General features: G+C 45.1%; 1 protein-coding gene across 1 annotated transcript in view; it reads left to right on the forward strand.

The window, feature by feature from the left end:
- Positions 1-25,990, forward strand: part of LOC120945952 (cytochrome P450 4B1-like) — a 42,951-nt gene extending 16,961 nt beyond the window's left edge. Inside the window, exons 4-12 of the mRNA XM_040360549.1 lie at positions 1,413-1,540; positions 4,392-4,516; positions 6,076-6,227; positions 9,885-9,991; positions 12,906-13,096; positions 15,008-15,141; positions 20,564-20,628; positions 23,823-23,905; positions 25,718-25,990. Of these exons, the coding sequence (XP_040216483.1) occupies positions 1,413-1,540; positions 4,392-4,516; positions 6,076-6,227; positions 9,885-9,991; positions 12,906-13,096; positions 15,008-15,141; positions 20,564-20,628; positions 23,823-23,905; positions 25,718-25,895 (1,163 nt within the window). The 3' untranslated portion in view covers positions 25,896-25,990. The remainder of the gene's footprint in view (positions 1-1,412; positions 1,541-4,391; positions 4,517-6,075; positions 6,228-9,884; positions 9,992-12,905; positions 13,097-15,007; positions 15,142-20,563; positions 20,629-23,822; positions 23,906-25,717) is intronic.
- Positions 25,991-26,928: the final 938 nt, after the last annotated feature.

A 26,928-nucleotide genomic window follows, 5' to 3' on the forward strand; every position in this document is an offset into this window, starting at 1 on the left:
GGCATGCTGGGGGAGGGTACTTCTGGAGCGGACGCCATTAGGCGGGGGTCTTGTTCCTGGTGTGGCGCCCACCTTCAGGGTGACCACACATCACGGCTCCCCGGCGAGATGGCCTACCAGGCTGGGGTGCGCGTGCCACAAGGTGTTCTTGGTTCCGGGACCATGTCGGCCCGGAACATTTAAAGCTGTGGCGGGGCCCCAGTATTCGACTGGGTGCCCAATTCTGAGAAGATCCCAAGCAAGATAGCTGTTCGGTGGGGAATCCGCCTGAGGAGAGCTAAGAGAGGCTGGCGATCCAACAGGGCCTAGAAAATCCATCGGGGATTGAGGTAACCGGACACTGAGAGGTTGGATGTCAGCCACCTGTCAGTCGGTAACCTAACTGAAAACTACCTGGGGAAGATTCAGGCGCAAATTCTACCAAGGAGGATTGTCTCCATGATCTAAGTTCTAGGAAGGATCTGTGGCAGAGATCTGTTCCCTCAAAAGTTCCGAGTGATACTCTGTCTGCCAGGTCGGTGTGAGAGGCCTGTCCAGGTACACTATACCCACTCTGGTTGGAGTGGCGACGAAAGTGAAGTACCGTTGGAAGCAGGACTGCTTCCACACTGTTAGGCCTGAAACTGCTATTTCTTCTCCTCATACATCTCTACTATCTACCTCAAGTTTTACTGTTTACCGTGTTGGGTAAAATAAAAGCACAAGAAAAGACACCTGCTGTGTGGACATTCCATTTGCTAAGGCTCTCATCATCTACCCTAGACGATCACAGAGGTAACATGCCATCCCATCTTTAACCAGCGGCTCCTTCAGGGGGTGAGCGCTACATATATATCATCATCTCTAATATATAATATTAAAAAAATAAAACCTGTTTTTCTTTGTTTCTGTTAAAAAAATGTTGCAAACATGAATCTGGCCCATTATTTATATTTTTCTATGAGTGATCACATGACCTCTGTTCTCCACTGCATATGGGGCTTAGAGGTGGGGGTGGAGGCTGCAGGGGGTGTGTCATCAGGGGGCAGATGTAGAGCAATACAGTAATCTTCCCACTGAATGGCTATTGGGGGGGGGGGGGCATTGGAGGACACACTGAGGTGGATGTGCTTCTAGGCCTAGTGTGGTCATCAGTTTTAAATAGGAAAGTGGGGGGCTGTCAGGATCACCGGGTATATCACACAAAGGAAGACATACAAAATGAACAGGATACTTTTAAACACAAGTACATGGTACAACAGACACATATCAGAAATATAAATTGATGGGGTAACATACTATACATGTGAAGGAGCCAGTGGAATATTCAGCTCAGTCAAGACTAAAATTTCAGTATGGTATCCATGGACCAGGTACTCCTGGTTTTTATGCATCTTTTGCTCTGATCGTTCTACTGTGTTTTTGTTATACAGGGAAAGGTTTATTGGTATCATCTGGTGCAAAGTGGTTCCAGCACCGCAAGCTGCTGACCCCAGGTTTCCATTATGATGTTCTGAAGCCATATGTGAGACTGATGTCAGACTGCGCTAATGTGATGTTGGTAAGGAACAATCAATGTTGAGATAACGGACCTTGTAGATTGTGACCAGAATAGTAGAGTGGAGAAGGGATAGTCCTTAACCAGTTAAGCCCCGGACCAATATGCAGCCTAAAGACCCAAGGTGTTTTTACAGTTCGGGACTGCGTCGCTTTAACAGACAATTGCGCGGTCGTGCGACGTGGCTCCCAAACAAAATTGGCGTCCTTTTTTCCCCACAAATAGAGCTTTCTTTTGGTGGTATTTGATCACATCTGCGGTTTTTAGTTTTTGCGCTATAAACAAAAATAGAGCGACAATTTTGAAAAAAATGCAATATTTTTTACTTTTTGCTGTAATAAATATCCCCCAAAAACATATATAAAAACATTTTTTTTCCTCAGTTTAGGCCGATACGTATTCTTCTACCTATTTTTAGTAAAAAAAATCGCAATAAGCGTTTATCGATTGGTTTGCGCAAAATTTATAGCGTTTACAAAATAGGGGATAGTTTTATTGCATTTTTATAAAAAAAAATTTTTTTACTACTAATGGCGGCGATCAGCAATTTTTTTCGTGACTGCGACATTATGGCGGACATTTCGGACAATTTTGACACATTTTTGGGACCATTGTCATTTTCACAGCAAAAAATGCATTTAAATTGCATTCTTTATTGTGAAAATGACAGTTGCAGTTTGGGAGTTAACCACAGGTGGCGCTGTAGGAGTTAGGGTGCACCTAGTGTGTGTTTACAACTGTAGGGGGGTGTGGCTGTAGGAATGACGTCATCGATTGTGTCTCCCTATAAAGGGGATGACACGATCGATGCGCCGCCATAGTGAAGCACGGGGAAGCCGTGTTTACATACGGCTCTCCCCGTTCTTCAGCTCCGGGGAGCGATCGCGACGGAGCGGCTATAAACAAATAGCCGCGCCGTGGTCCCGGATCGCTCCTCGAGCGGACCCGACCTCCGCATGTAGCGGGGGGGGTCCCGATCGGATCCCCCACCCGCTAATAGGCAAGGATGTACGTGTACGCCCATGTGCCTGTACGTGCCATATTGTGGACGTATATGTACATGCGGGGGTCGGGAACTGGTTAAAGTGGAGTTCCACCCATAAATATAACATTACATCAGTAGTTTTAAAAAAATGTCATTAGTCCTTTACGAAAAATATATATTTTTTTAGATGCCTTCAAAGTGTTGTTGCTAGGCAGAATAGTTAATCTTCCCTCTTCCTGCACCTAGGTGCTTAATGCTTCCTAACCTACACCGCACAGACTCCTGGAAATGTAGTGGGTGTAACTTTCCAGGAGTCTGTGCACTCCCTAGTCTCAAAGAATCATGTGACTTGGACAGCACAGGTGCTGAAACCTGATCTGACACTGCTTGTGCAGCACTGAGCATGTGCGAGATCTGCAAGGCTGAAATCCAGGAAGTCATACAGTCTGGCTTCATGATGCCCACACTTAAGATGGCCCCAGTCAATTTCTATTTTATAAAGTGTCTAAATGCTGTAACAACCTAACAAAACGGACCTTAGTTTACAGGCCAACTTTACTAGATTACATTAAGCTTGTGTATTACAGGGGTATTTATATTTAAAACGTGAAATTGTGGCCGGAACTCCGCTTTAAACAGTTTTTTCTATTATCTTGAATAGAGTATGAAATGGTTATAATCCCTGTCAGTTGTTTTTTTAGCCATCTGTGTCCCATTGAGGAGATTTCCCTTCATCTTCTGCCCATAGCCAAAACAGAAATGAGAGAAAATGCCTCCATCAGGATCTCCAGAATTAGTGTCCCCATTGGAAGACTTCCTCTCTATTCCCGTTCTGCTGACAAACCAAAACTGGGGTTTTTCTTTCACTTCCACTCTCTGTGATACCGTGTTTCCCCGAAAATAAGACCTAGTGTGATTTTCGGGAAGGGCTGCAATATAAGTCCTACCCTGAAAATAAGACCTAGTTTACAGTGCTGTCCACTCTATTACAGTGTTATTAAGTGTAGAGAGTGTGTGGGTGGGTGTTTATGCGATCTAGTTGTGCCAAATACCTTCGGCATATCGCTGACCTTCCGCTGCTCTCACGCTGCTTTCCTCTTCTCCTCTCCTCTCAGATGTCAGTGGGGGATCTCAAGCTCTCCTCCCTCTGCAGTTCTCGGAGCTTGGAAGAGGCTTCCGACGGAGCACAGAAGCGCCGAGCGGCGCACGGCTGATGTCACTCCGCTCTGCTTACGGTATTTGCAAGCTGTCAGCAGGAGATGTTGGGGCCCCCCTTCCTCTGCAGTGCTCGGAGCTGGGATGAGGGCCCCGGCTGGCCATGGAAGCGCCGAGCGGCGCTCAGCTGATGTCACTCTGCTCTTCTGCAAGCTGTCAGCGGGGGATGTCAGGCCCCCCTGCCTCTGCAGTGCTCGAAGAAGGGGAAGAGAGCTTTGGTGGGTTACAGATGTGCCAAGCACTATAAGGTATGTGGCACTAATGGATTGCAGAGACATACACATTTTGCAATATGTAGTGGATTCTAGGATTTTACAAGCACTTTACACGGTTCCACAGGGGATTTATGACAGGCATGGGGGAGAGAAGACAGCACACGGCATGATAAGACCTACCCCGAAAATAAGCCCTAGTGTGTTTTTGGGTGCCAAAATTAATATAAGACCCGGGCTTATTTTCGGGGAAACACGGTAGTAGTACACAAACCAAGTGGAAAAGGTAATTCTTCACAATGGTGGCAAAGGCAGAAATAAAACCTGACAGGTGTTCTAATCCTTCTCCACTTTTCTCAGAATAAAAATAAATAAAGTTTTGCTTTTTATATTTCGATAAATGATGACATCATTATGATCTTTCTTGTCTGATCTTCATTAGGACAAATGGGAGCATCTGGCTTCAGAGAAGAAGTCTATAGAGCTGTTCCATGACGTCAGCCTCATGACATTGGACACCATCATGAAATGTGCCTTCAGTTACCAAAGCAACTGCCAGAATGACAGGTCAGTATCTTCTGAGCGGTACTAAAATATTTGGGCCCGGATTCACAGACACTGGCGCATATTTATGGCGCCGTAGCGTATCTCCTTTACGCTACGCCGACGCAGCGCAGAGAGGCAAGCACTGAATTCACAAAGCCAGTGTTTCCAAATCTGCGCTGGGTTTCCAAGGCGTAAGTTCTCGTAAGTGGAAGTGGGCGTGAGCCATGCTGATGAGGTGTGACCCCATGCAAATGATGGGCCGAGCGCCAGACAGATACGTATCGTCAACTGCGCATGCGCCGTCCCGTGGTCGCAACTCAGTGCGCATGCTCACAATCACGTCGGAACAACTGCCTAAGATACGTCGGATCACTGCCTACGGCGTGAACGTAACCTACGTAGCCTAGTCATATTCACGTCCTATGTAAAGGTCGTAAAATGCGTCGGCTTGTGTACCCTGGTGCAGCCCTTTGCATGGATGCTGCTGAGTTACACCTCCTTTATGGGGCATAACTTTACGCCGGACGTATGACTTTACGCACACTGCGTCGGACGTACGTTCGTGAATTGGCGTATCACCCTCATTTGCATATGTGAATAGAAAATCAATGGGAGCGCCAAATACGACCAGCGTAAATATGCTCCCACACTACGCCAGCGTAGGCAAGTTACGTTGGTTGGATGAAGCCTATTTTCAGGCGTATCTTAGATATGACGGCACATATTTGCACTTACGCGGCGTATCTCGAGATACGTCGGCGCAAGTGCTTTGTGAATCCGGGCCTTGGACTTTTTTGGCTTTTTGCTATCAAGGCACCTGGGGCCAGATTCAGGTACAATTACGCCCGTGTAACGTAAGCCATTTACGTTACACCGCCGCAAGTTTTCAGTTTTAGTGCCCGATCCACAAAGCACTTAACTGGAAACTTGCGGCGGTGTATCGTAAACACGTCCAGTGCAAGGCGGTCCAAATGGAATGGGGCTGGTACCATTTAAATTAGGCGCGCTCCCGAGCCGGACCTACTGCGCATGCTCCGTTTTGAAATTCCCGCCGTGCTTTGCACGAACTGACGTCATTTTTTCGATCGGCGACGTGCGTAGCGTACTTCCGTATTCCCGGTCGTCTTACGCAAACGACGTGAAATTTTACATTTCGATGCGGGAACGACGGCCATACTTTATACAGCAATACGTTTGCTGTCTAAAGTTAAGGCACCCAAAACGACGACTAACTTTGCGACGGGAAACTAGACTAGCGGCGATGTAGCGAACGCGAAAAACCGTCGTGGATCGCCGTAACTGCTAATTTGCATACCTGACGCTGGTTTACGACGCAAACTCCCCCCAGCGGCGGCCGCGGTACTGCATCCTAAGAGCCGACAGTGTAAAACAATTACACCTGTCGGATCTTAGGGATATCTATGCGTAAGTGATTCTATGAATCAGTCGCATAGATACTCTGAGAGATACGACTGAATATCTGAGATACTCCGTCGTATCTCCTTTGTGAATCTGGGCCCTGGTGGCTGAAAGAGTTTACTGCATGGCATAGACCGATCTCACATGATGTTCCCTTACAGTGATAGTGAATACATCAAGGCTGTTTATGATCTCTCCTATTTGGTGGAATATCGAATCCGAGCTTTCCAATACCATAGTGATCTCATCTTCAACCTGAGCCCCCCCGGATACCGCTTCCGGAGGGCACTGAGGATAGCTCATGAACACACAGGTAAGCAGGGGCGTGGATTAGGGGATATGAGGGGGGTATAAATATCCCCCGTCCGGCATGATTGGCAACCATAATTAAAAATAAAGAAGTATTTCCATTTTCTAAAAGTTTGTTTTTTAGCAGTTTGTGAAAATAACCCTAGTTCCTGCCGTCTGCCACTCGCATGTGTACTGTAGTAGATCAGAGACTGATTACCAAAGAACTACTTGTAAGCAGGCCCCTGGTTGGCTGCCAGCAAAGACCATGCTGGCATGGGGACCTTTCCTTCATTCTCCTGAAATAGGAATGACATACTTTGATAAGAGACACCTCTGCCATTTTGGCTATTCACTTACTTTTGGCCTGAGGCCTGGTTCCATAGTACGCCTTGACACTTTTTCACATTTGTCACAAAACCAGTTTTTCAAAATGCTTTACTGAACATGAACAGGGTACAAGTATTCTTCAGACTAGGTCACGCATAGCCCAGGGCTCGACAAATCCCGGGCGCCAGGTCGCCATGGCGACTAGAAATAGGGTCCTGGCGACTTAACTTGGAAGGGGGGCAAAAAAAAAAAATATATATATTTTTTTTTTTTTGAGCTGGCGCCATCTGGTGGTGAGCCGTTGGTATTACAAGTTATTACCACCAGATGTGTAAGCTGGTGCCATCTGGTGGTGGCCGTTGGTATTACAAGTTAAGCATTACAAGTTAAACAGCAATTCTAATGTAATTTTTCACTATTTTCACTGCCATCTTCTTCCCTCTAATTAGAACCCCCAAACATTATATATATTTTTTATCCTAACACCCTAGAGAATAAAATGGCGATCGTTGCAATACTTTCTGTCACGCCGTATTTGCGCAGCGGTCTTACAAGCACGCTTTTTTGGGAAAAAATTACACTTTTTTTAATTAAAAAATAAGACAACAGTAAAAGTTATCCCCATTTTTTTTTATATTATGAAAGATAATGTTACGCCGAGTAAATTGATACCTAACATGTCACGCTTCAAAATTACGTCCGCTCGTGGAATGGCGACAAACTTTTACCCTTTAAAATCTCCATAGGCGACGTTTAAAAAATTCTACAGGTTGCATGTTTTGAGTTACAGAGGAGGTCTAGGGCTAGAATTATTGCTCTCGCTCTACCAATCGCGGCGATACCTCACATGTGTGGTTTGAACACCGTTTACATATGCGGTCGCTGCTCACGTATGTGTTCGCTTCTGCGCGCAAGCTCGTCGGGACGGGGCGCGTTTTCTGGCTCCTAGATTCCAAGCAAATTTGTCAACCCCTGCGCATAGCCTATTTCTCCACATCACTTAAAGAGGAAGTAAACCCTCTTGTAAAAAAAAAAACAACAACCTGCAAGACAAAGGCATAATGAGCTAGTATGCATAGCATACTAGCTCATTATGAATTACTTACCTGAGATGGAAGCCCCCGCATCGGCCCTTGTTCGCCTCCTCCGACGCCGCCATGATACCCGGAGTGACTTCCGGTTATCGCTGCTCCGTGCTGTGACTGGCCGGAGCAGCAATGGTGTTTACAACCACTTTAACAGTATAATGTTGAGTGCAACATGGGGTGCCAACCAGCTCCTCCACCATCCCTCCTTTATAAAGTTTTTTTCCTTACATGGGCTCTTTTTCCATTCATAGGTTTAACCGTAAATCTATAAATGCTACAAGACACTGTCATAAAAAATATAAGGGAATACATCACTGCAAAGATAAATGTATGTTTTATCCCTGGAGTTCAGCTTTAATTGTTGATAACTACGTTATGCATATTTACTTTATATAAAATGGTGCCTTAATGTGTTTGCTAACCAAAAACAAAAAAAAATGATATCCTGGTCCCTTAAAGCAGATAAAACAGCATAGTGCTTGTGTTGTGTAATCTGCCCCTCTAAACTGTAAAAAAAAAATCCCTGAAATTCCTATATACCCTCTCTATACTGACCACAAGAATCAGGGCTGCTGAGCCTTGACTACCGTGGTCAGAGTGAGTCCCTCCATCATATGCAGCTCTGCTCTCATCTCTCCCCCTCATTCCCTCCTTGTCAGCGTCTTCCTATGTGTCTCCGTCTCTGCCCCCCCGCTGCTATTAGTATTTATCAAAAAAAATATTGAATGCTCACTGGCAGCCCCTTCAACATATTAAGGCAGAGCACACTATATATAATTTTTCCAAAAAAGAGCATTGTAAATGGCTATTTAGAGCTGGTTTTAGGCCAGTCATGTGACTCACGGCCGCTGTACAGCTCCAAGACAAGGCATCTGCAGGAGAGGATGAACAGCCATGTGATCTGAAGAGATTGGGAGAGGGGGGATCTGTGTTGGGAGGGGAAGGAAATGGGGGGGGGTGGCAGGGGGTATGAATTGCTATAGGAGGGGAAATGGGGGTGCGTGCTGGAAGTCATGGTTTAGGGGGATTTGTGTTAGTAGGGATGATTGGGAAGTATTTGTGCTAGGAGGGGAAATTTGGAGGGGGGATTATGCTAGAAGGGTTAATAAATTAAGCTGAGAAGGGGGATTTTCAGTGGGGGGGGGGGGTATTTACCGGGAGGAGAAATTTGAAGGGTGGAGGATTTGTGCTAGGAGGAGTGATTTTTTTGGGGGGGGGGCTTTGATTTGCAGAGAGAGGATATGAGCTAGGAGGGGGCGTGGGGGAGGCAAAGATTTGTGTTGGGAGGGGGGATATCAGAAGGGGGGTGGATTTGTCCTGGAGGATGGGGATTTATGCTTAGGGGGTAAGCATGCAGATTAGTCCCCAATTTTGAATTTGTGGGGGGGGGGGGGTTTTTGCTGACATATAATGCTCATACATCTTGGGGGTGGGGGGCGCATGTCCTGGCACTGGTAATAACATTTTATATGTTATGACATGATGACGCTAGGTTTGTAAAAACAATGGGCCAGATTCACAAAAGAGATACGACGGCGTATCTCCTGATACGCCGTTGTATCTCTGAAATACGATTGTCGTATCTATGCGCCCGATTCATAGAATCAGGTTACGCATAGATAGCCCTAAGATCCGACAGGTGTAAGTGACTTACACCGTCGGATCTTAGGCTGCAATTCTAGGCCGGCCGCTAGGTGGCGATTCCATTGCGGTCGGCGTAGAATATGCAAATGACTAGTTACGGCGATTCACGAACGTCCGCTTTGCCCGTCGCTCTAAATTTACGTTGTTTCCGTAGAGATACGTCGCGTAAAAACTAAGCATGGCCTCTAGGTGGTCTAACCAATGTTAAGTATGGCCGTCGTTCCCGCGTCGAATTTTTAAATTTCACGTCGTTTGCGTAAGTCGTTCGTGAATGGCGCTGGACGCCATTCACGCTAACGTCGAAACCAATGACGTCCTTGCGAAGTCATTTATCGCAATGCACGTCGGGAAATTTTAGGGACGGAGCATGCGCAGTACGTTCGGCGTGGGAACGCGCCTAATTTAAATGGTCCCCGCCCCATTTGAATTAGGCGAGCTTGCGCCGGGCGGATTTACGCTACGCCGCCGCAAGTTTACAGGTAAGTGCTTTGTGAATCAGGCACTAACGCTGTAAACTTGCGGCGGTGTAACGTAAATGGGATACGTTACGCCGCCGCAGCGTAGCCCATTTCTACGTGAATCTGGCCCTATGTCTGTAATCTGATTTCTTTTCGATACAGATAATGTGATCAAGCAGCGGAAAGAATCTCTTAAACAGGACACAGAGCTGGAGAAGATCAAGCAGAAGAGACACCTGGACTTTCTTGACATTCTTCTGTACGCCAAGGTACCAAATCAAAGCTGAATAGGCCATTTGTCATAGAAGACATTATTCTCATTGAATAGCTCATACAGAAAAGAGTTCAACAACATCCATGGATAGATATGTAAAATTTTAGCAGATCAACAAAATTTTCTTTTAGAGAAAGCCTTTTCTAAGAGAAACATTAGATGCATGTTGTGAATGAGAGTGATTGGTGTGTCCTCTTTTGGATACGGCACCTCATCCCTATAAAATATGTTATAGGATTGTGGAAGAGGTAGGAGGGATTATAGCGGTGCCATTTAAACAAGTCATCAGGAAAATATAAGCATTTTATTGATAGTAGAAAATTGGTATAAAAACATTAAGGATCGACTAAGATTGACATAAGTTTGTACAAAGTCCCGACATGTTTCGGCTAATCGTTGACTTCCTCAGGGGTATGTGTCATGCAATATGTTTTGTACAATCTAATAAAGAATACATACACAAAATTAGTTCAGAAAAATATATATAATTTGTATGACTTGTTTAAATGGCACCGCTATAATCCCTCCTACCTCTTCCACAATCCTATTAGATGCATGTTGTCATTCTGAAAGTACAAATTTCCTGGCTATATTGCTGACCCTCTTGCTTCAATCCTTTGCGTCACTAAAAACAAGTATGCAGAGGAGGGTATCTGACTTTGCTGATCTGCACTCTTGTTCTGGGGTCAACATCTCAGGATATACTGTATTGAAGATATACTGTATAACAGTCAAAAGCTCAAAAGTGTTGTTACAAGAGTGGCGGTGCGTCCATTAAAGGCGCACGGGTGCCACCCCCCTCTCTCCAGCCACCCCCTCTATGTAAAATGGATAGATTCATGCATGGCCGCAGTAGCATGCATGCACGCGGGGGACTTCTTTCCAGCAAGGCGCGGGTCTAATAGCAGTTAACTGATTGGCTGAAGGCAGAGGCGATCCCATTGGCCGCCTAGCAGAACAGGAAGAAGAGACGTAAGGAGGACACAGGAGCCATTGCCTGAACTGCGCAAACCCGTCCCACAGCTCGCCGCCGTCACCCGCTGCCTGACCCACCACCATGATGGGGTAAGTGCCGGGCAGACAGCGGACGAGCGGGCCGGGGCACATAGGCTGCATTTGCTGGGCACAGTTGGCTGCATTTGCTGGGCACAGTTGGCTGCATTTGCTGGGCACAGTTGGCTGCATATGATGGGCACAGTTGGCTGCATATGATGGGCACAGTTGGCTGCATTTGCTGGGCACAGTTGGCTGCATTTGCTGGGCACAGTTGGCTGCATTTGCTGGGTACAGTTGGCTGCAATTGATGTTTTTGATTTAGTATTTTTCAGAATTTTACAGTTAGTTTGCGCCCCCCCCCCCCCAAAAAAAATTGAGCACCAGCCACCACCGCAAGAGTTATTAAAAGAGTTAAGGCGAAGAGTTAAAGGAGTTACTCGTCACCAGTTGCCCCACCAAAACCCTACTCTGCCCCACCCCTAAACACGTCCTCTCCAGCACACCTATGTCCCCAATTCCCCTTCCGCCTAGCACACCTCTACCTCTAATTCCTTTTCCCAGCATATCTCTTTTCTCCGATGCCAGCCCCCCCCCCCCCCCCCAGCACACCTCGTCTTCCAACCACACCCATGTCTCCAAACCCCCTCCCCCCCCCAATCCAGCACACCAGCTACCATTCTTCTGCACCCACAGGGGTCAGGTATCCGTGCACACTGAGGGTGGGCCGAAAGGGTTTGAGCCTGCCCACTGAAGACTGCCTTGAGACCTGCACCGCTCCACTCCTTAGATGTGTCGCAGGAGGAAGGTGTAGAGGGGTCCCAGACGGCTGTATGATTTCTCATTGAGATAGCCATGCTGCGAGCCTGTGCGCAGCCAGGGAGCACTGGCTATACATTCCCAGGACAGCACAGCCCTGTCCATACACGCCCTCCTTATTTTTCCACTCACCAAATGCAAATGGCAATTTTGAGGGCGGTATGTATGTGTGTGTGTGTGTGTGTGTGTATATACATACATACATACACACACACACACACACACACACACTGAACTGCAACTCAATTTATAACATTTATATATGTTTTTTCTGGATTTTTGGTTAATATTCTGTCTCTATTATTTAAAATACACCTGATAAAATTATAGACCCTTCATTTCTATGTAAGTGGGCAAACTAACAAAATCTGCAGGGGATCAAATTATAATTTTCCTAACTGTATATGCATATGTAACTTCACTCACAATTTATGCTAAGGCTAGGTTCACATCACGATTTTTACATCCGATAATCGGACCGTTAAATCGGATGGAATCGTATATGACAAAATCGGATGGAATCGTATGTCAAAAAAAAATCGGATCCTGATTTTAAATAATGTCTGGCAATGGCCATAAAAGAAGATTCTTGAAGTTTCTAGCTCGTTCCAGTGTCTAGTGCGCATGCGTAATAAAAAATCGGTACGATTTATCGGATAAAAACGCACAGTCATCCGATTTATTACGATTTAGATTGACCACAATATAAAAAAAAATCGGACACGATTTTAATACGATTTCAAATCAGGACCAAAAATCGTGGTCAAACACGATTTTTGATGCGATTTTAAATCGTATCAAATCTGATGCGGATCAAATCGGATGCACTTGGGGACCTACATTAATGAATGGAAGTGAATGGATACGTTTTGCCATACAGATTTGTACGATTTCAAACCTAAGAATCGTGAGAAGAAGTAGGATGATAAAATCGTGGTGTGAATGCACCCTAAGAATTTACAGAAAAATAGAAGAATCCCCAATTCTTTGTGGAGCCTGGATAGACTAGTGTGGAGATTTTGGTTTGTCTTTTCTTTTTTTTTTATTACTATTATGAGCTCAAAGGTTGCTAATATATCAATTGCTGAAACCATCAGGATGAAAAAGGTCAGGGTCTGTCAGATGAGGACTTGCGTGCAGAGGTGGACACATTCATGTTCGAGGGACATGATACAACGGCCAGCGGGATCTCTTGGACATTATACTGTATGGCTATATACCCTGAACACCAGGACAAATGCCGGGAGGAGATCGGAGAGCTTCTGGGAGGTCGGAACACCTTGGAATGGTGAGAACATTTTTATCCCGAACAGCTTTCTGTGCACTAATAATGGTCAAATCCAATCAAAGCCAAAATAGCAGTGTGGATGCTTGATAGTTTGACTTTCCAATGTCTCCCAGGTTTCTGGAATTTCATTATTCTGACTCTGATTGTTGTGAAGCGATTTATCCCTTGTGAGACCTCTATGCCTGGCCTGTATAAGCAGACATAATCACTGAGGACAATCCTTATCAGATAGCTTGAACTCACCAATACCGATTCTATTCACAGAAGTTGCTTTAATCCAAACATCAGAATACATCAGATGACAGGTTACAGCAGATTAACAGGTTGTAGTATTGTGCAGTCAAAAGATGATACTGCCTGTAGCTTACTTATGCAGAATACATGTGCCCTTGTTACATGTGGCCTGTAAGCAGTCTCCATAGACAGGAAGAAGAAAGCTGAGGAAGAAGGGGGTAGAGCATTACAGAAAGGAAGTGTGTAATAGATCAGACAAAGAAAATAAGAAACTGTGCATTACCACAAAAGGTCACTAGATAGCAGCATGTAAACAAACATAACATCCATAGAAAATGGTTAAGAGAAACAGTATTATATATAAAAAAAACTCTATGCCCATTGGGGCAGCACATTCAGATCTAAGGAGCTAGTTGGTGGTTAAATCCACTATTGTCCATGCTCGACATTAATATCAGTTTTGGTTGGACTGTGACTGTATTAGTGAGTGGGAAGTAGGGGTTAAAACTGCACCCTGCCTTACTCATGTTAGAATGAGACCGGGACAAAAAGGTATTGTTTGTTATTTTACAGTGTCAGTCTTAATATTAAAGTGGCCTCCTAATAAAAGATAATATATACTGTAACACTTAATTACACATGCATCTGCATTTGCATTTTTCTCTTGATTCCCCTTAAGTCCCACATATTCCTGTCAATCTTGGCTGTGAAGTCCACCTAATACAGCTTCCTGTGATAGAGTGGCAACAATGTTATACAGCTCCTAAATTCAGAGCACAGTTGCCACTCTCATGTAGGCTGTGTCTTCTTGCACTACAATGGAGCGGAAACATGTTATGGGGGCGTAGCCACAGTGGTGTAGCGTGGGGGGTGTGGAGGGGGCCAGGGCACAAAACTTAGGGGTGCAAAATTTCATGCCAGTGTGTGTTACTACTGGCTGCCTCCTCCTAATTTCAATTTCATGTGTCCCTGCGCTCTGGCCGCCATGTTCAGTCTCAAACGCCCTTTGATTGGGAGTATGGGGTCCGTGATCATGGTTGCTCCTGGAGTTCCGCCTCCGCACATGACCCCATTCGCCCAATCACAGGGTGTGGAGACTGAACATGGGGGCCAGAGCAGGGGGACACAGGAAATTGAAACTAGGAGGAGGCAGCCATTAGTAACACACACTGGTGTGGAATATAGCCCTCCTAAATGTTACGCCCGGGGCCGCGGCCCCCTCCGCACCCCAAAACTACGCCACTGTGGCCACGCCCCCTGTAACATCTTTCCATCCCACTGTAGCATAAGCCAGTTTTCTTTATGGTTAGTTTACCAAAATCTTCAGCCCTATTATGAGACATGTAGAATTATCTTACCTTTTAAATGCTCTCCGGCGAAGGACAGTTGTCACTGATGAATAATCATCGACTCAGCACTGCGCTCTGCATCACTCAATATGAATTCAGGGAACTGGTGATGCCCCCATAGTGGGAGAACCTAAAAGACTGAGGACACCTATTCACACAATAGGACAACTGCCGGAGATAAGAGCAAGAGTTGAGTATTGCAGCCAAAGCAGTTTTTCCTTTTTTATTTTATTTTTTGGTGGGGGGGGGGGGGGGGTTAATTGATAGAGACTACTTTAAAAAATGAGGGTATTAATATTTTGCATATTTCACTTTTGTGTGTTATCAGGGAGGATATGGGTAAGATGCCGTACACCACCATGTGTATTAAGGAGAGCATGCGCCTGTTTCCACCAGTACCAGGAGTGGCCCGTCAACTTGCCTCACCTGTCACCTTCCCTGATGGACGGAGTCTGCCTAAAGGTCAGTGATCACAAATGCATTGTATACTGAGATTGTGTGTTCTGTCACTGTGTCTTTAAAGCCCAACTACTGTTTTTTATTTTTGAAAGTATACTTTTTCTAACATTGCAGTTATAACATTACTATTGCCATATTTCTCTGAATACATAATTGGAGTCTCGGCACATGTACAAACTGTTTACCCATAGTGCACTCCAAGAATATGGTTGCCACACAATTATGTCCTTACCATGCTAGTGAATAGGGATGAGCTTTGAGTTCCATTCGAACTCATGTTCGACTCGAACATTGCCTGTTCGCCTGTTCGGTGAACAGCGAACAATTTGGGGTGTTCGCAGCAACACCCTGTTAAAGTCTATGGGAGAAATCCAAAGTGCTGATTTTAAAGGCTAATATGCAAGTTATTGTCCTAAAAAGTGTTTGTGGACCTGGGTCCTGCCCCAGGGGACATGTATAAATTGCAAAAAAAGTTTTAAAAAACAGCAGTTTTTCCGGGAGCAGTGAATTTAATAATGCCTAAGGTGAAACAATAAAAGTGAAATATTCCTTTAAATTTCGTACCTAGGGGGGGTGTGTAGTGTGCCTGTGAAATAGCGCATGTTTCCCTTGCTTAGAACTGTCCCTGCACAAAATGTCATTTCTGAAGGAAAAAACGTAATTTAAAATGACTCGCAGCTATAATGAATTGTCGGCTCCTGGCAATTCATAGATAATTCATTTATTCATAAAAAATAAAAAAAAGCGTGGGGGTCCCCCAAAATTCAATTACCAGGCCCTTCAGGTCTGGTTGGGATATTAAGGGGAACCCCTCCGTCAATTTAAAAAAAAGAAGATATGGGGTTCCCCCCAAGTATCCATTCCAGGCCCTTCAGGTCTGGTGTGGATTTTAAGGGGAACTCCACCCCAAATTTAAAAAAAAATTGCATGGAGTTCCCCCAAAAATCCACACCAGACCCCTTATCCGCAACCTGGCCGGCCGCAGGAAAAGAGGGGGGATGAGAAAGCGCCCCCCCCTCCTCAACTGCCCTCAACATGGGAAGGATGTCCCCATGTTGATGGGGACAAGGGCCTCATCCCCACAACCCTTGCCCGGTGGTTGTGGGGGTCTGCGGGAGGGGGGCTTATCAGAATCTGGAAGACCGGCTCCCCCCCATGTGAATTGGTAATGGGGTACATTGTACATCTACCAATTCACTAAGGAAGTGTAAATAATAGTAAAAAAAAAACACACACACACAGTGGAAAAAGTCCTTTATTAAAAAAATAAAATAAAAATCCAGCGGTGGTAATCCACTCTCGATCCTCACTCCAACGTTGTCGGTATCCTGCGATGGGTGATCTCCTCTCCGCCGGGGTCCAGAGATGAGAAGATCTCTTCATCCAGGTCCAGGATTCAGAGCGCACACATCGCCGGCCGCCTGTCTCCACCGGAGACAGCTCGGCGAATGACGCGGCTTGAGCCAGTGACAGCTATTATATAGGTGAGGCGGGGCCACCCGTCCCGTGACCCAGCACCCCTCTGACGCAAAGAAAAGCCTGGGCTTCCCCAGTGACGTAGTCAGAGGGGGGTGGGGTCACGTGACGTCACCTATATAAGAGCTGTCACTGGCTCAAGCCGCGTCATTCGCCGGGCTGTCTCACTGCTCTCCAAAAAACTTCAATTTTTAAAACTTTTTTTTGCATTGATAATTTTCCCCTGGGGCAGGACCCGGGTCCCCAAACACTTTTTAGGACAATTACTTGCATATTAGCCTTTAAAATTAGCACTTTGGATTTCTCCCATAAACGTTCGAGTCCCATAGACATTAACGGTGTTCTAAAGTTTACACAAACTTTTGGTCTGTTCGCAGGTTCTGGTGCAAACCGAACGGGGGGGGTGCTCCGCTCATCCCTACTAGTGAACATACCGAATAGTTTTGTTGTAATTTGCTATTATGACTGTAATAATGGCACAGTGCCGTCTACAGGCTGGAAGAGAACCTGCACCTGCCTACATCTTAGTCCGAGCCATATTGTTTTAAGTTTGCCTGAAGAGAGTAAGGAGAACCAAAAATGCCAAGAATATATGTCATCTCTCAAAATATTTGCAGTTCGTTCCCGAAGACAGCTCAGATAGATACTGTAAATTTGTATGTGGGACCCAATAATCCAGTCTGCAATCTTAACCACGCTCTACAAATATCTCCTCTTGATCTGTGTACAACTACGGAAAAAAAAATATATATACAGTATATGTACAAGAGATCTTGCACACACAATCACTCACTGCTCCAAAACCCTACTTATGCCATAAAATTATATAAGAGTCCATGGGCCCGGATTCAGAGAGCAATTGCGCCTGCGTAACCATAGTTACGCAGCGCAATTGCTTACTTGCGCCGGCGTAACGAATGCTCCTGATTCAGGAACCTCGTTACGCCGACTGCAGCCTAAGATATGCGTGACATAAGGCTCTTATGCCCGCATACCTTAGGCTGCATTCTTGCGATGGCCACTAGGTGGCGTTCCCGTTGTGCTCAGCATATAGTATGCAAATTGCATACTAACGCTGATTCACAACGTTACTCGAGCCCTGCGTACGCAGTTTACGTCGTTTGCGTATGGCGGTTTTCGCGTAAGGTTGCCCCTGCTAATAGCAGGGGCAGCCCATGTTACGTATACCCGTCGTTCCCGCGTCGCGAAATTTGAACTTTACGTAGTTTGTGTAAGTGAATTGTGAATGGCGCTCACGTTCACTTTGAAGCAAATGACGTCCTTGCGACGTCATTTGCCGCAATGCACGTCGGGAAAGTTTTCCGACGGAGCATGCACTCTACGATCGGCGCGGGAACGCGCCTAATTTAAATGATTCCCGCCCCCTATGGGATCATTTACGCTGGGCATTTTGCCGGAGCGCCCACGCAATTTACGGAGCTACTGCTCCATGAATCGCGGGTAGCGCAGAAAATTTGCGGGGGCGCAGGGCAAAAACAATGCCCTGCGCCTCCGTAAAAACTGCGCAAAGGTACCATGAACAGTTTCTAGATGGGTATGAAGAGCAAAAGAAAATCCTGCAGATTCTGGGAACAATCCATTGAGATGATGTAAAAAGATAAAACAGCAAGGCAGTGAGTTAAAAACTGTAAAGAGTTTTTGTTTTAACAGAAATATCATCACTCACATTATAGTTGCCTATGTCTGACTTGGGGTGCAGGAAGATGTAATGCAACCACCAGGGGCTTCTTAGTGGAAGCACTAATGTCCGGTAAGCCTTGATTACAGTGGGGCCCACTTTCGAAAAGATAACAGCTGATGGCATCTTCAGGTGTGTTCCGTACACCTCACAGACAGAGCACAATGTCACAGGGGATAGAATGGGCAGCAATGTGTTTCAAGGACACAGCCCCCTTTGTCAAGCCTGTCTGAAAGAACGAGATGCCGGCTACATGTAAGCACAACATACAGGAGTGGGAGGTTAAAGCAATGTGATCGGGGCTTAGCGAGATGTAAAAGGCGGACTACAAGGACTAGCTGGATTACAAGTAAGCAAAAGAGGCAAAAGCAAACAAAGGAACAAATATTAAGGCCCAGGATAACCAAACTAAAACTTAATAATAAGGCATAATGGATAAAAGGCAGGTCAGGCACATTTTAACCGAGGCTTGCTGAACACCAGTGCTTCCCCTATGGGGCCCTGGTATACACATGGAATAGAAAAAGGGGACTTTTAAAGTGGAGGTTCACCCAAAAAATACATTTTTAACATTACATTCAGCCGAGTTGTCCTAATGACAATCGGCAGTTTTTTTTCCCCGTATGTCTTCTGCGGGACTGGGCGTTCCTAATTGATTGACAGGCTTCCGACCGTCGCATACTGCGCGTCACGAGTTGCCGAAAGAAGCCGAACGTCGGTGCGCAGGCGCCATATAGAGCCGCACCGACGTTCGGCTTCTTTTGGCAACTCGGATTAGGAACGCCCAGTCCCGCAGAAGACATACCCGGAAGCGGCGGTGAAAATACGGTATGTACGGGGGAAAAAACAGCCGATTGTCATTCGGACAACTCGGCTGAATGTAATATTAAAAATGTATTTTTGGGTGAACCCCCGCTTTAAGGTTTCAGACAAAAATACTATCCTACGTCATATTTTTTAAACATTTATAACAAATGTTATTGAATACATTAAAAAAGATACTTTGAAAAAAAAAAAAGATACTTTGTTAAAATATTTTTTTCCAAATAGAGATCATGTGAGATCCAGGTATGGGGTCCTGGTGGTTGCATTACATCTTCTTCCTGCATCCTAAGTCAGACACAGGGGCAGATCCACAGACAGAGTACGCCGGCGTATCTACTGATACGCCGGCGTACTTTCAAATTTCCCGCGTCGTATCGTTGTTTTGAATCCTCAAACCAAGATACGGCGGCTTCTAGGTTAGATCCCACAGGTGTACGTCTTCGAACGTCTTCGGATCTAAGATGCAATTCTTCGGCATCCGCTGGGTGGCGTTCACGTCGTTTTCTGCGTCTGGTATGCAAATTAGCTATTTCCGACGATCCACGAACGTATACGCGGCCGTCGCATTTTTTTACGCCGTCTGTAGTCGGCTTTTTCCGGCGTATAGTTAAAGCTGCTATTTCGTCGCGTATAGTTAGATTTGCCATGTTAAGTATGGCCGTCGTTCCCGCGTCGAAATTTGAATTTTTTTTTTTTTTTGCGTAAGTCGTCCGTGAATCGGAATGTACGTAAGTCACGTCTAAGTTTAAAAAATGACGTCCTTGCGACGTCATTTCGCGCAATGCACGGCGGGAAATTTAGGGACGGCGCAGGCGCAGTTCATTCGGCGCGGGGACGCGCTTCATTTAAATGAAACACGCCCCCTAATCGCCGATTTTAATTAGGCGCCCTTACGCCGCGAGAGATACTCTTTGAGGATTCGAAGTTTAAAAATGTAAGTTACAGCGGCGTAGCGTATCTCCCATACGCTGCGCCGGGGCAGATCTCTGTGGATCTGCCCCACAGGCAACTATAATGTGAGTGATGCTATTTCTGTTGATAAAACTTTTCATATAGTTACATAGTTTGTCAGGTTGAAAAAAAGACACAATAGAAAACCTCCAACCTCATGCTGTAGTTCCTCCCATGGGCTCATACATCACTGAAGTGGTGAGAGGAACCACTGTGTGTGGTGCAGGAATTGGTATTCACACAGCTGAAAGTGTAGAATACCTGCAGCGACCAGGGATCAGCAATGCAACAGCGATTCTGCAGGTTGTCGGAATGATAAAAACATAAAAAAATATATATATTTTTTTACACTTTGAAGTTCTTTCACTTTTAACCCTGTAGTGACAAGGTCATTTTAAATGCATGAAAAATAAACATTTAATCATGCCAATTTACATGCGATTTACAACTTCAGACTTTCTTCTTATCTGACAGATTCCATTGTTCTAATGAGCATATATACCATAAACAGATGCCCCAGTGTCTGGAATGATCCAGAGGTAAGATTGGTCTACTTTTAACATTGGTGTGTATAATAATTGCATAAGATTGATCATTCTTTCCATTTTAATTATTTTATCCAGTGATATCGGCTTTATGCCGCGTACAGACGGTCGTTTTTTGTGATGACAAAAAAACGTCGTTTTTGAAAACGTCATTTAACATGACCGTGTGTGGGGAAAACGTTGTTTTATGTCTTCTGAAAAACAACAAAAAAAAATTCGAATGTGCTTGAATTTTTTGTGTCGTTTTTCAAAACGTCGTTTTTTGTGTCATTTAAAATGATAGTGTGTGGGCAAAATGACGTTTAAAACGACGTTTTTAAACCCGCGCATGCTCAGAAGCAAGTTATGAAGCGATCTTCAATTGAACAGAGTGCCGTCGTACGTGCTGAACGTAACCGTGCTTTGCTAGAGCATTTAGAAAAAACGATGGTGTGTATGCTACGTCGTTTCAAAAACGTTGTTTTATTTCATCACATAAAACGTCGTTTTTTTCTATCACAAAAAACGTCCGTCTGTACGCGGCATTAGGCGTGTTTTTTTTTTCAGCTACATTACTCTCCCCTGGAGCAAAGGTGTCCAGGAGAGGTAAAATAAAAGTGCATTAGGCCCTGTATGTATGAGGCCTTATGCCCTGTACACACGATCACTTTTTGTGATGAAATAAAATGACATTTTTAAAAAATGTCATTTAAAATGATCGTGTGTGGTCAAAACATCATTTTTTGTCTTCTAAAAAACGACAAAAAAAAAATTAGAACATGCTTCAATTTTTTATGTCATTTTTTAAAATGTCATTTTTTGTGTCATAAAAAATGATCGTGTGTGGGCAAAAACGACGTTTTAAACCCGCACATGCCCAGAAGCAAGTTTTGAGACGGGAGGTAAAACTACCATTCATAATGGAGTAAGCACATTCATCACGCTGTAACAGACAAAAAAGCGCGAATCATCTTTTACTAACAAGTAACCAGCTAAAAGCAGCCTCAAGGCGAATAGAACTTCCCCTTCAGAGTGCCGTCACTTTGTTCATCATTTTTCAAAAACGATGGTGTGTGGGCAACATCATTTTTAATGATGAAGTTGGAAAAATTTCATTTTTTTTCATGATAGAAAATGAATTTTTTTTCATCACAAAAAGTGATCGTGTGTACAGGGCATTACACTCCCCTCCTGTTCTGGTAACAGATAAACTATATTGGATTTTCTATCATTTTCTGGTTTGGTGGCAATAGTCACCAGCAAAAACAGAGAAGGTGAATCTTCTCAACTGGGAACCCTGACAGGGTTTTAATTTTTTCACCCTCGATCCAAAAAATAAATAAAGGTTTGGGCTATACATACACTTTAATGGTGATAGCCAAGGCTTTTTTTTTCTCAGAAAATAGGTGCAGGGACTCAACCCCCCCCCCGCCACACACACACACATACCCTCCAACCCACATCAAAAGGTTGTGGTTAAATTTGTGGTCAAAGTGGAAGGGTCTTAAAGAGGTATTTAAGTGGTTTTAAACCCAGATTTTATTATTTTTTTTATAAAAACCTGCAAGACAAAGGCATAATGAGCTAGTATGACTAGCATACTAGCTCATTATGAATTACTTACCTTAGATCGAAGCCCCCAAAGCGATCTCTCCGGAAGGTTACTTCCGGGTATCGCCGCTCCGGCACTGTGATTGGCCGGAGCGGCGATGACGTCACTCCGCACATGCGCGCGGGAGCTGTCAAAGCCGGCATTATCGATTCATAAAGCCGGCATTTTCAGTGCGCCTGCGCCAGTGTCTATGGCGTGCATGCGCTGTAGACATCGGTGTATTCTTTGTGGCAAATATCTCCTAAACCGTGTAGGTTTAGGAGATATTGCAAACACATACAGGTAAACCTTAATCTAGGCTTACCTGTAGTTGTAATTTCCCCCAGAGGGTTTACAGACACTTTAAATACCAGGGGCCAGATTCTCGTAGAATGGCGTATCTATGCGGCGGCGGAACGTTTCCGATTTACGTTACGCCGCCGCAAGTTTTTCAGGCAAGTGCTTTATTCACAAAGCACTTGCCTGTAAAGTTGCGGCGGCGTAGCGTAAATCACGCGGCGGAATTCAAAATCGGCGGGTAGGGGGCGTGTATCATTTAAATGAAGCGCGTCCCCGCGCCGAACGAACTGCGCATGCGCCGTCTGTAAAATATCCCAGTGTGCATTGCTCCAAATGACGTCGCAAGGACGTCATTGGTTTCGACGGTAATGTAAATGACGTCCAGCCCCATTCACGGACGACTTACGCAAACGACGTAACTTTTTAAAATTTAGACGCGGGAACGACGGCCATACTTAACATTGGCTGCGCCTCATATAGCAGGGGCAACTATACGCCGGGAAAAGCCTAACGTAAACGTTGTAACTTTACTGCATCGGCCGCGTGTACGTTCGGGAATTTGCGTATCTAGCTTATTTGCATACTCTACGTGGAAATCGACGGAAGCGCCACCTAGCGGGCAAAACAAAAATTGCAGTTACGATCCGACGGCGTAAGAGACTTACGCCTGTCGGATCTAATGGATATCTATGCGTAACTGATTCTAAGAATCAGACGCATAGATACGACGGGCCAGATTAGGACTTACGACGGCGTACATGGCGCTGCGCCGTCGTAAGTCCTTTGAGAATCCGGGCCTAGGAGTGCATTATGCACATAGTGCAGAGTTCTGGGGGGGGGGGGGCTCCACCATCTTCCACATGTCTTGTGTTGCCTTATTAAACTGAAGCACTCAGCCGGCTCTAGTACCTCCCCGCACACTGTAGGTGGCTCTGACTCACTCACTTGCAGGGAGATCATCCAGTGGAGGTGTCGGAATCTGCACTGCACCCCCTGCATCTCCCTTGTCTCCATCCTGCACTCAGTGGGAGCCCCTCAGGAGGTCAGATCTGTGGGAGCTGTTGGAAGACAAGCCGTCACTTGTAAACACAGAAACCAGACTTCTGTGTTTACAAGTGATAGCGGGGAGCAGAGGGCCTGAGCCAGAGGTGGTGGAACTGAGTTCCAGATGAAAAAAGCTCTGGTGATAACATTCATTTTTTTGTGCTGCAAAATGCTGTTACCCTAACTTCTGCTTTAAACTTTGTTTTTGTTTTTTGTCCTATTGGTATTTTAGATTTTTAGAGATCATTTAAATTAATTTATTTTCTGCTTTCAGGTTTTTGATCCCTTGAGATTTTCACCAGAGAATTCCACCGGCCGCCATTCGTACGCCTTTGTACCTTTCTCAGCAGGATCAAGGTATATGTTTAGCCTGATTTTACAGTGCAGGTTTTTTTACATATATTTCCATCAAGATTTACACATGCCTCTTTTTTTTTTTAACCACTTAAGACCCGGACCTAAATGCAGCTAAAGGACCCGGCCAGGTTTTGCGATTCGGCACCGCGTCGCTTTAACTGACAATTGCCCGGCCGTGCGACGTGGCTCCCAAACAAAATTGGCATCCTTTTTTTCCCACGAATAGAGCTTTCTTTTGGTGGTATTTGATCACCTCTGCAGTTTTTAGTTTTTGCGCTATAAACAAAAATAGAGCGACAATTTTGAAAAAAAATAATATTTTTTACTTTTTACCATAATAAATATCCCCCAAAAATATATAAAAAAAAAAAATGTTTTCCTCAGTTTAGGCCGATACGTATTCTTCTACATATTTTTCATAAAAGAAAATCGCAATAAGCGTTTATTGATTGGTTTGCGCAAAAGTTATAGCGTTTACAAAATAGGGGGTAGTTTTATGGCATTTTTATTAATATTTTTTTTTTACTAGTAATGGTGGCGATCAGCGATTTTTTTCCGGTACTGCGACATTATGCCGAACACTTTGGACACTTTTGACACATTTTTGGGACCATTGGCATTTTTATAGCGATCAGTGCTATAAAAATGCATTGATTACTATAAAAATGCCACTGGCAGGGAAGGGGTTAAAGGAACACTAAAGGCAAACTTTTTTTTTTTTTTTAAATAACAAACATGTTATACTTACCTCCACTGTGCAGCTCGTTTTGCACAGAGTGTCCCCTAACCCTGTCTTCTGGGGTCCCTCGGCGGCTGCCTCGGCTCCTCCTTGCAAAAGCTTTCCACCTTCATGCGAGCGAGCATGGTGGAAAGCTATTGCGAGCGCGCTCCCCAGATACAGCGGCGGGCATAGCTGTATCACTCGGCCCCGCCATCCGCTGTGATTGACAGCAGCGCCAGCCAATGGCTGCGCTGCTATCAATCTGTCCAGCCTAGCCAATCAACGGCCAGGCTGGGAACCGGAAGAGGGTCACGTGGACGCGCGCAGGACTTTTGAGGGGTCAGGTAAGTAAAACGGGGGTTCGGGCGGGGGGGGGGCGGTACCGTCGGATGTTTTTTCACCTTAATGCATAGGATGCATTAAGGTGAAAAAACATTTACCTTTACAACCCCTTTAACACTAGGGGGCGGGGAAGGAGTTAAGTATGTTCCCTGGGTGTGTTCTAACTGTAGGGGGGTGGACTCACTAGGGGAAATGACTGATCGCTGTTCATACATTGTATGAACAGACGGTTAGGCATTTCTCCCCTGACAGGACCGGGAGCTGTGTGTTTACACACACAGCTCCCGGTTCTCGCTCTGTAACGAGCGATCGCCGGTGCCCGGCGGCGATCGCGCCCGCAGAAGTCAGGAGCGAGCGGGGGTGCGTGCCTCCGGCGGCGCGCGCGCCCCTATTGGCTGCTTGGCGAGATGACGTATAGCTACGTGCTCTCGCCCAGCTCTCGCCCAGCCAGTCGGCGGCTGGTCGGCAAGCAGTTAAAGCGATAGTAAAGCCCACTTAGTGATTTTTACCCACAGGTAAACCTATAATAAGACTTACCTGTAGGTAAAAATATTAATGGGTCACGTTTAGGAGATATTCACCCTGGATGCAGCCAGTTACGTCACAGGTGCATGCTCTCTGAAGGCCCGGGTACCTCTAGGCTTCGTTCGTGAAAATATTAGCTAACATGACAAAATGGCATCTACTGTATGTACTGGGTTAGATTTACAGATGATCATTGGCAATAACTATTGCCCTGTACTCTCCAGAAACTGCATCGGACAGAACTTTGCCATGAATGAGATGAAAGTCGCCCTCGCATTGACATTACAGAGATTTGAACTGAGCCCAGACCCCGAGAAAGTGCCAAAGAAAATTCCTCAGCTCGTTCTACGATCTGTAAATGGTGTCCATGTATATCTGAAGAAATTACCACAGAAAAAATAGGACACAGAAAACAGAAGAATATCATTTGTGTGATGTTGTTCCAGTTACTGTACTATATGTGTAATATACAAATATATTCATTTGTGTTTTTTGGATATTCATTGTTTTTTTTTTTAGGAGGAAAGTTGAATAAACCTTTCATTATGACCCAAATATATAAAATCGCTGGCTTTGTTAATATGACAAAACAATTCTGAGTGATAAATGTGTGTGAGAGTCGCTTGTTAGTCATATTTCTATGAAGAAGGGCTTCCTTACAATGACAGAATTAGCCCTCGTACACACCATCAAACCGAAATCCGCGCGGACAGGATACGCGGTGACGTGGCCGCGCTGTCGCCGCGACGATGACGCGGCGACGTGCGCGACCCTGGAAGGTCAATGCTTCCACGCATGCGTCAAATCACTTCGACGCATGCGAGGGCTTTCGGCCGAGCGGACATGTCCGGTGAGTCGTACAGACGACCGAACATGTCCGACGGACAGGCTTCCAGCGGACATGTTTCCTAGCATTCTAAGAAACATTTGTCCGCTGAAAACCTGTCCGCTCCGCCGGAAAATTGTCCGGTCGGCCGTACACACGACCGAACATGTCCGCGGAAACTGGTCCGTGGACCAGTTTCAGCAGACATGTTCGGTCGTGTGTACGAGGCCTTAGTAGTAATCCAACTCCAGACAAAACCTGTGGTTATCCAAAATAGTTAATATGCAAATACAGTGATACCTATTATAAATAAGGTGCCAAATGTGATATTAAACAGCGCTCAAAAAAATATGTGAAAATGTAAATATCAACAAATATAATATTGGTACAGTGACATAGTGAAAAATAAATAAATAATCCACCCTCTAAGTGAGTCAATATATAAGTGTCCAAAAATCTGTGCAAAAATCGCATCAAAAAATACCAGGTTGGCAAATAAAGTCCATGAACTGTCTAAGTGAACAAAAAAATATATATAAATAGTTCATAAATGGAGAGCAAAGGAAAAGAAAAAATCCTTCCCGATCTTCAATAAGTGCTTTCACCACA

Source organism: Rana temporaria, chromosome 7, assembly GCF_905171775.1.
Source record: "Rana temporaria chromosome 7, aRanTem1.1, whole genome shotgun sequence".
Lineage (NCBI taxonomy): Eukaryota > Metazoa > Chordata > Amphibia > Anura > Ranidae > Rana > Rana temporaria.